Source organism: Pteropus vampyrus, unplaced genomic scaffold (genome assembly GCF_000151845.1).
Source record: "Pteropus vampyrus isolate Shadow unplaced genomic scaffold, Pvam_2.0 Scaffold515, whole genome shotgun sequence".
NCBI classification, from domain to species: domain Eukaryota; kingdom Metazoa; phylum Chordata; class Mammalia; order Chiroptera; family Pteropodidae; genus Pteropus; species Pteropus vampyrus.
This window is the reverse complement of record NW_011889296.1, coordinates 628,254-638,237: the sequence shown is the minus strand read 5'-3', so window position 1 is coordinate 638,237 and position 9,984 is coordinate 628,254. Positions and strand designations below refer to the sequence as shown.

General features: G+C 47.9%; 1 protein-coding gene and 1 pseudogene across 1 annotated transcript in view; both read right to left on the bottom strand.

Moving 5' to 3' along the window:
• The window catches only part of DMRTC1B (DMRT like family C1B), a 41,901-nt gene that overhangs the window by 3,574 nt on the left and 28,343 nt on the right, over positions 1-9,984 (bottom strand). The window contains exons 2-3 of the mRNA XM_023524977.1: positions 226-444; positions 5-140 (exon numbers count right to left, since the gene is read on the bottom strand). Coding sequence (XP_023380745.1) covers positions 5-140; positions 226-440 — 351 coding nt within the window. The 5' untranslated portion in view covers positions 441-444. The remainder of the gene's footprint in view (positions 1-4; positions 141-225; positions 445-9,984) is intronic.
• Positions 7,431-7,549, bottom strand: LOC111733028 (annotated as a pseudogene).

Here is a 9,984-nt window from a genome sequence, read left to right as displayed (position 1 = left end):
TGGCCAACTTGTTGACAGAGCTGTGATCTGTGGGAGGCGTGGCCGCAGCCCTTTTGTGTCCTCGAGTCGGGCGCCTCTTTCCGTGTGCCCCGCGCTGCCTCTTCAGGGTGCTCTCAGCAGGCGAGACCTTGCAGTGCTCCCTAAAGTGGGGGATTGCAGGTGGAAAGTCAGTCACACTTAGAGGAGGACCCTCCCTGCCTTCCCCTGGTCAGGCGCCACACTCACGAGAAGCGGGCACACTTGCGACACTTGCAGGTCTGGAAGAGGCAGAGGTGCTTGTGGTCCTTGATTTGGTCAGTGGCGCCGTGGTTGTGGCAGCGGGCACAGCGATTTATGGCTCTTCTGGGGCGAAGTTTAATCCCCCATGGGGCTCTGGTGTCGAGCCCAGTGCTGGAGTCAGTGGGGCAGGAGGACACAGCAGACTTTTCACTGGCATCCATAGTTCTAGGGCCGGGAACGGAGGTCAGGATGGCCACATCATCCCCCGCCCGCAAACATACTTCCTCTGACCTTGGTAAAGCCCTTCTGAGGGGGCTGCATTCTCCTCCATGAGCTCAGTGCTACATCACATTGCCCCTTCTCTTCTTGCTGATGCAGCCTCCTTCCCAGGAAGCCCCACTCATGCATAGCCTGGCTCCAAGGAATCTTTGGCTTGGGTCCTGCATAGTTTCAACCTAACTCTTATTTTCCTGGCGTACCTGCACTCCACAGAGACCCCGATTTCAGGCACACACATGCAGTCTTGTGCCCCCTTCAACAACTACTACTTGTCCTTTTCACGTATGGCCCTGTACCCTGCTATTCCCGGCTATTATTCCCGGCATCCGCTTCCACAACCGTGTTCCTAATCTTCTGTACTCGTTCACTCCCCACTCGTGAATCTATACTGCAGCACTCAATTCTATCGCCGGTCTAGTAATGTATGTCCTAAATTCAATTTTTCCGTCACACTCCATTGTTACGTTTTTGTTGCAGCGCGCCATAGTCGTAATTATTTCCTTGCTGCCCTTTTGACCCGACACGGCTTTTAAACCGATGCACCGCACGAAATCGCATTATTTTCCTGCATCCCAAGCACCTCTTTCCACAATTATTTTCATTCGCCCTCTCGACTATTCATTGGATAGATTTTCGCGGAGCCGCGTCGCAAATGCCGGAGCCGGATCTCGTCAGCGGCCAAGTTTCGCGGCACTAACTGTTGTCTTGCACCGACGCGCCCCGTCTGCTTTCATGCAGACCCTTGCATTCGCGCCACAGCCTTCCGACAACCTTCCGTGCTCCCCTCCACCTTCAACAATTATGCTGGAGCGCGCCTCCCCTCCCCCACCGCCTACCGCACCCCGGAACGCCCCACGTCCTCTCGGGCAGCCCGACTATTCGCTGCCGGCCCCACCTCAGAATCAAAGGCAGGGGCCAGGGCTCAGGGGCTTGGGGGCCAGCGGTCCTCCCACAGGGGTCCCGCTGAGGAAGGGTGGGGGTGCGGAGCGAAGTACAAGGGCATCGGGAGCCTGTGGACGTACCCCGCTGAGACGGAAAACAGCAGGAGGGGGATGGGGATCCAGAGCAGGGTAGAGGGAGGACGGGAGAGGCACGGAGGATGAGGGTTGTATACCTGATGCCAGCCTCTGGTTACCTCAGCCCGCAGCAGGTCGCGAAACCAAATGGACTGGCACAGAAGGTCTGAGGGCAGAGCCGGCTCCTGCTCCCTTTCCCGCCCTTCCCACAAAGGCCAATGAGCTTCCAGCGCTGCCTTCCGCCTCGCGCCGCTGTGCTCGGTGACCAATGAGATCCGAGTTCCGCCGAACCTTACCCACCAAAGTCCCGCCTCCCTCGCCCCCCTCCCAATTCACCTCAGGCTCGCTTTCCTTGGCCCGCCAGCAACCCGTGAAGTCAAGTGGACCTTTGTGCTCCCAAGCCTTGTCTCCCCGACTCTCCTCTGTCGGAATATGCAACATTGTATGCACATGCATTTCGAACTCATGTCCTTGGTGTTCTCTCACTTACTTACTTTTACAGCACTCAGCCTAACTGTTTAGGATCAGATCAATCCATATTCCTATGTCGGGGGTTCTCAATCGGAGGCGGTTCTGCACCCCCAGGGAACATCTGGCAGTGTCTGCCCTCATTTTGGCCCATATTTGTGTGTCTCTGCTCCTGAGCTCCCCACTCTGTTACATAAATTTGTCTACGCCCCTGCCAATACTACACTGTCTCATCTCTCCAGAACACATCTTGATCTCTGCTAGAGCAACCCCCCACATCTCAGCCATCATCCCCAGGCCTATCTCCGCCGCTCTGCACCGTTTGCCCATCCACATAAACGTCAGCTGTAACCATGTCATTTTCCGCCGAAGACCCTTTTGCAACACATTTGGATTGCACTTTCAGTGAACCTATGACCACTGCGGGGGACAATTGACTATCTTTATGATAGCCAGCCTTCCCGGTCACCACTGTGGGATGTCTCTCCATTAATGTGGCTCTTCTCACCATTTTCATCTTACAGTTTAGTATTTAGCTTTATTTTTGCAACATGCAGATCTTGCACATCTTTTACTGAACTTATCCTCAGATGCTCTACACTGTTGCTGCCTTTGTACATGGTATCTCTTCAAAACGACATTTTTTTTTTCTCTTGGCATCTAATTTATAGAAACCCATTTGACTCTTTAAGAAGTAAATTCATCTTAAAGTCAGCCACCATACGAAACTCGGTGATATCTAATGATTTGCCTAGAGGTTTTCTGCAGTTTCCTGCGAATGTGTGAGTCACCGAAGCACGATAATCAACTCACGGGTTTCTGACTGTGCTAACTAGGACGCCCAGTACAAGGCCGGACAGAAACGGAAACATTGGGCACCTTTCAGTAATTCCTAACATCAGATGGACAGCTGCCCAGATTTCCATATCAAAATGAGATTGCTGTATCTCATTGTCTTCTTTCTTTCTTCCCTTCTTCCCCTCCCTCCCTCCCTCCCTCCCTCCCTTCCTTCCACCTCTTTTTCCTTTCTCACTTTCCCTTTATCAGATTAAGGAACTGCCCTTCTATGCCAAGTTTAATACATTTGTCTTGAAAATCATGAGTAGATATTGAATTTTAATGCTTTTGCCTCTATTGAAATGATCAATACTCCATTCACTTAACCCGTTAATACAGTGAGTGTGATCTACAGGTTTTTTTCCCCCTCAAAACCTTTAGTGCAAGGGGGCAGATGGCCTAAAAGGGGTCAAATACGTGGTGACAGAGAGCAATCTAACTATGGGAGGTGAACACACAATGCAAATATGTATACGCCTCACGGTTAAAATGCACAGCTGAAACTTACTGGATTTCGTTAACCAATGTCGCCATGAAAAATAAAAAAATAAATAAACATAAAAAAGAAAGTGCAACTTCGCTTCCAAGCAGAAGAGAGCAAAAACTGCAACCAAGTATCTTGATGTTTTTCAAAAATTCAACGTACACATTCAGTTAGCATCTACAGCAAGCCAAAGAATACTTTAGCAACGCACAAACCTCTCTCAGGCCGCCTTCCGCCCATAGTTTTTCTAACCTTAGACCAGCTTTGCTCTCCTAACGATAAATGTGACTTAATTTTCGTGCATCGATGCTGGTAGGTTCAGTTCGCTAAAGTTTTGCTTAGGTTTTTTCATCTGCTGTTCACGAGCGAGACTGACTCGATGTTTCTCTTTCTCGTACTACCTTTGCTGGTTCGGGGTCAAGGCTTCCTACTCTCATAGACTGAATTGGGAAATCGTCCCTCTTTTCTATCCTCTGGAAGTGTTCGTATAACATTAGGACCACCCGTCCTTAAACTTTATTAAAACTTGACCACTGAACAGCTGATGTGCCTCTTTTCTCTTTTCTTTCCTTTTCTTCTAATTGTACTGTGGATATTGTCAAAGACACACAAATAGCATTTGCATACCAACTTAACAAACAACCTCCAGGTTCATTTCAGTAGCGCGGCGGTCCCGGAACATCGGCTTGCCTCAGCATCACCCAAGGCGGGGGGCGGGGGGGGGGCGGTCATTAAAACACAGATTCCTCAGCTCCACGCCTATAGCCTCAGCTTTAGAAACCTGGGGTGGGACCCAGAGTTTGCTTTTCCGTCAAGTTCCCCGGTGATGCAGATGCTGCTGATGGGAGACCACACTTTGAAAACCACTGCGCAAGAGAGAAGAGTCAAGAACCTCCACTGATCCACCGCCCAACTGCAACCGTTAACGACTCAGAGCAAATCTCATTTCACAGATATTTTCTCCCCTCCCCCTCCTCCAGATTATTTTCAAGAAAATACCGAAAAGCATCTTACTTTATCATGGTAAACATTTCAATGCATAACTCGAAAATAGAGCAATCCATTCTCCTCAACTTTTTTTTTTTTTGAAAATGCTCAAAGTTGAAGAGTGAACACTCTTTTACCTAGATTCATATGATCCCAATGCTCTCTCCCTCCGTTTTCTTCTTTTTGCTCCACCAAAGTTAGTTCCAAACACTTCGTCCAATTACTTCGTTTGTGTATCTCCTAAGAACTAGGATATTCTCCTGTCTCACCACAGGACTATTACCGCCCGGAAGAGATTTCACAACGACGTGACAACATTAGCGAAGTCCACATGCTAATAGTCAGTATTCGAATTTCCCCAGCTGTCCCAATAATATCCTCTCGAGGGCCAGCAATTCAATCAGGTCTCATACATCGCGTTCAGCCGTCATGTCTCTTGAGTATCCTGGAGTCCCAAACAGTCCCTCGACGGAAATCTTCCACGACATAGCGACATTTCCCAAGAGCCCAGGCCTGTTTGCTTGTAAAGCGTCCGCAGTATGGGTTTTACCTGATATTTTCTTCCTGTTTAGATGTGTGTTTAACATTTTTGGCAAGAAGATCAAATAGGTGATGAGTAGTTCACACCACATCACCTCTGGAGGCCCCTGAGACCAGTTTGTCTAGCCGTCGGTGCGGCTATTGGCCTTACTCGGTTCGCTCGCTCGTTAAGGTGTCCTTGGACAGATCACTCCGTTGTAAGGCCGGCTTTGTCCCTCCGCGATTTATAAGCACGCGGTCTGTGGTGTGATATTCTGACACCATGCGGACATTCTAGATTTTCGCCTCTTCGCGCTGCCCTTAGCTTCTGTCCAGTGTTCTTTCCTGAATCGATTATTACTTCGGTAGTTGAACGATGGCAGTTTTCTATTTCTATCATTCCTTTCTACTTCCATCGGTGGCCGTTCCTCTGTAAAGATGTGCGTCCCGGCCCCACCATTGCAACGACCACCTTGTTGCCGCTGCCGTTGTTGTTGTGTTTGCAATAGCAGAGAAAGACAAAAAGCTCTTCATCTGCCGTGTTCAAGGACATATAAACAGAACGACGTGGAAAATGTTAAGAGAAATGTAAGCAAATATAAGAGGACTTTGATAAGAATTTCCTCTAACAGTCCAAACAGAATGACAAAATCTGTTGCCTGAAATTAGAACGAACTGTACAACGGCAACGGAACAAACGAACAAACAAACAAACAAACAGTTTTTAACAATTACTAAGAGGACCCGAGGTCATAAACTTGGGCAGCTATAAAATGACTTGGATCTTGTGTACACGCACACTCTCTCCTTCGCTCCCCACCCCTGCCTCCCAAACGCACACACACACAGACACACACACACACACGCACGCACACACACACACACACACCTGCACACACACGCATTTTAGATGGAGACATGGTAAAAATAAAAAATAAAAACACTGTTATTTCGGTTCTAGAATGTGTGTTCGAGAACTGTGAGACCATCTCTAACATTTTACAAAAAGCAGACCTTCGGCTCAGTCCATACAAGACCTTTCCAACAATATCAAAGAGTACTTGATTCGAAATCTGAAAAAATTTCAAGTACCTGACGTTTGCCGTTACATGAGTCACGAGGCACGAGACCCCGGGCAATTAATATTTTAGGTACATTTTTGTCCCCATGGACTTTCCCACTTGCAAAGACGTGGTCGTAGCCTAAAAACTTGAACTGTGGCACGGATGCTGTGGAATTATTTCTATCGCTTTAGAAAAGGGTTTGAGCTGATTATGAAAATATTACAGCAAAATATTGAAAGACAGCGACCTAGCTGTTATGTCGGAAATCAAACGTCATTCCTATTTTAAATCGAGAGTCCTATGTTGCTCTTTGGCTTCTCTCCGCTGTATGATACGTGTTAAGAACACAGGAACTTGGGTTTCTAAAGTAGAGTTCACGAAAAGTATCACGAATGCTGTGATTAAAGTCATTCGGTTCAGACGTGCTAATGCAGTGAATCACTGTAGGTTTATTTTGTCAGTCTCGCCAGAGGTTTGTAGCTCTTTGCAGAGAACCAGATTTTCGTCTCACTGAGTTTTCCTTTTTGTTTTTCTGTTTTTCCATTCACCGACTACTGGGCTTACCTTCAGTAGGCCCTTCCTTCTGCCTGCTTTGCACTGATTTTGTTGGCCTTCTTCTTCTAGTTTCCTGAGGTGAGAACTTACATTATCGATTTGATACCTTTCCTCTTCCTTAATGTAAGCCCTTAGTGATATAAATTTCCCTTTCGGCAATGCTGTAGTTTCATCCCACAGAATCTGATGCGTTTCACCATCATTTCCATTCAGTTCAATTCATGCCTCGATGTGCTGGAAAACTTCTTCTCTAGCCCATGGCTTGAGTGGCCCCCTTACCTCTGGGTGGTGGTGAAAGCTCTGAAATTATCCCAGCAGGCATGGGGAGGGTGGCCTCCTCACTGCTTGGCGGAGGTATAATTCAAGAATCTCCATGTGATTGACTTCCACTGACACGGAAGGGGCAGGGTGGCCCCTGTCTCCGCCAGTCAAATGCGAAATTCTAGGCATCCCCGCTGGACCCTCCCTATGGTGTTTGGCCGGAGTAGCGCAGCTTTTGTCCACAGGTTTTCTGTCTTGCCAGGCCGCCCCCTTTCTGATCCTTATGCACAGGAGAACAGGCTTTGGTTTTGGTTGTGGCTGTTTGTTATTGCTGTTGTTGCTACTGTTGTTGTCGTCGTCCTTGGTTTTTGGGCCTGGATCCGACGGCATTTCCCAGGAGCCCGCTTCTTCAGCTCTGAGTCTGGGACGCATGACACAGAAAGAAAACCCAGGGAACTCGCCACCGTGTCCTTCCTCTGGTTCTGAGATCCTTAGTCGTTCTGCCCTCTCCTCTCCACTTTTCAGAGTCTTCCCTTTAGTTCATATGTCGTGCCCAGGGTTTTGAGTTGTACAGAGTGGGAGGAATCGGGAAATGTACGTCTACTCTTTCTTCCCCAAAGCCGAATTCTCTATATGAATTTAAATTATAAAGTTCTGATTTTTAGCATGTGTTTCAATCTAAAATTTAGGTTCCACTTTAATCCAACTTCGGACCGTGGGATTTTTTTTTTTTCTTTTTAACGCCTACAGCACCCGGTCTTCCTAGGTGGTCTCCCATCCAAGTACGAACCGGGCCCGACCCTGCTTAGCGTCCGCGATCAGACGGGATCGGGCACGTTCAGGGTGACATGGCCATAGACCGGACCATTGGATTTTAAATTGAGATTAAATATAGCTTTTGAATTCAATATACTTGTCTTCGATCAGATATTATAATGCAAGAAATTAGCAATTCTATCTGACAAACCATTTGGAAAGATATGCAAAAAGAAGTATGTGGTTCGAAAAGATAGAAAATAATATTCAAGAGGTGCCCATACAAATCAGGAACAATTAAAACAATTCCATCCTAGCTGAAACCCAATTTTTAGGCTGGAATGATAGTTTCCATGGGATGAATTTGCAGTCCCTAATTTTGGATGTTTTCCCCAGTTTCTAAGGTACATCCGCTTCACTGACTTAATATTCGGAAATATCTACTTCTTCGACAACCGAAACAGAGTATTCCTATAAAAGCTGTGAAAATGACAATCGGGAGATTCGGTAAGTGTGGCAAGTTGGTCACCTGGTAAATGCATTAATTTTAGGAGAGCTGATTTGTGTTGTCACCCAGCACCACAAGGCATTAACAGAGAGGATCCTGAACAAAGGGGCTCTCTCTCTCCTGGCCACTGTCCATCTGTGCAAGTACAAGGAAGGAGGAGCTCGGTGTTGGCCAGATGAGGCACAGGGACTCTGAATCTCTTCATTTGGGTCACTCTGGTAGCTTTCGTGTGTTTATGGCATTTTGGGGTGTTAATCAATAGTAACCGGAGCTAATGTTTGGGGGGGGGCATTCGCTATTTGCCAGATGGTACACTAAATGCTTTACAGACACTGTCCCATTTAATTCCTCCCCCCGCCCCCCATCATTACCCTCAGTTTGCAAACTGGGAATCTGAGGCTGAGAGAGACTAAGTAATTTATTTGCCCAAAGCCACACAGCTAAGAAGTGGTAGAGCCGAGTGCCCCATTAAAAATTCTCTCTCTCATGCAGCCTATTGTCATTTGGGGGCTCTTGACAACTTTGCTGACATAGTTATCCAAGGCAGCAGAATGCCTTGAGAAATCGAGCCCGGAACAAACTGGTTGTGAGGAAGTTAGCAGGCATCTCCTGCCGTTCGAAGGGTTTCACAGCTGTAGATACCGTCTGTAAACCCAGCTCTTTAGGCTACCACCGGGAATCTCTGATCAATGACCAAGTGGTATTTGTTGAATATGCAGAGACCGGTTCAGACGGAGAAGGGTGGAGCTATATTCCCATACCGTGGTGTGAGGAGAGCGGTCTCTTGGGTCCCCTGTACCTTTTATCCAAAAGTCAATCAATCAATAACCGGCAGGGTGCTGGGCTGCATCCGTATAAAAACAAGCCATTCCAGTGGGAAATACCAGCTTGGTGCTATGGAATTATGAAAACCAAGACTGGTCATTCAAACACATCTCTGTTTCTAACCCTTCATTTGAGAGAACTCTGCAGCCCTTCACCTGCACTCCTCCTCACCTGAGGCTTTCAGCTTCCCGAAGTGATTAGGGACGAAATCAGTTGTGACCGGAGATATTAGTCAGACTTGCTGCCAAACATCCAGGTGACAACCTGGCTACATGTAAGAAGCGGTGGCCAAAAAGAACCCCCGCTGAACCGAATGCAGATGTCATTTGGTGACCGGATGCAGGCCTGGCAAGCATTACGCTCCAGAAGTTCCAGTTCAATTTAATCTAGTCGAGAGGGACAGCTTTGAGATCAAAGACGGCACGGTATCGTATACATCTTTGCTTCCGGAAATCCTGCCGTGCTGCCTTTAACACGGTCGGTGGCCAAAAAAGTTGTTTTTTCTGTACACAGAAAACATGTACGCAGGTACTAAGCACGGTGTACCTCATAGCGACGAACGCCCTGATAGACACGCGCAGTGAAAGCTTGCACAGGAAGTCAGCTAAAGTGGCAGAAGAAGGACCTCTGAAAGTTCTTTCCTCCCCAACAGCAACAAGGAGACTGGCAGACATGTTCGGAAGCAATGGTTTTAGAACTGCGGGGATTCGCCGAAAGTGTGCAACAACCTCAGGTGTGTCTATTCTAGAGAAACAGCTGAATCCCGGTAGGACGAATGCGCCAGGTGCCACTTCAACCAGCCCTAGTCCCCCATGCCCCTCCATCCAACTCCGTGGTAGCTTTAAATACTGACAGCCTGCAACCACGGTGAAAACCAGCAGCCGCCACGGCAGCTATCGGAGGGAGCCAGGAGGGGATGGGCCTCCTGCAACGCCTCATTCCCAGAGAGTCGTCATGATTCGATCTGTCCGGTAGCTCCCTGGAAGACGCCACTTGCATGGCTGTCTGCATTTGGACTGACTCAGAGCTCGCCCAGTTGGAAATGCCTCTCCCAAGGGGGGCATTTGTCAAAAACACTTCGAGGCAATTCTTGAACATCTCAGCTGCCTCAGGCACAGATAACACTTGGGGGCAATCAGTGGTCCAACCAAAACCTTAAAAGGAATCGCTGGATACTGAGATGTCCACAGGGACTTTGAAAAGCTA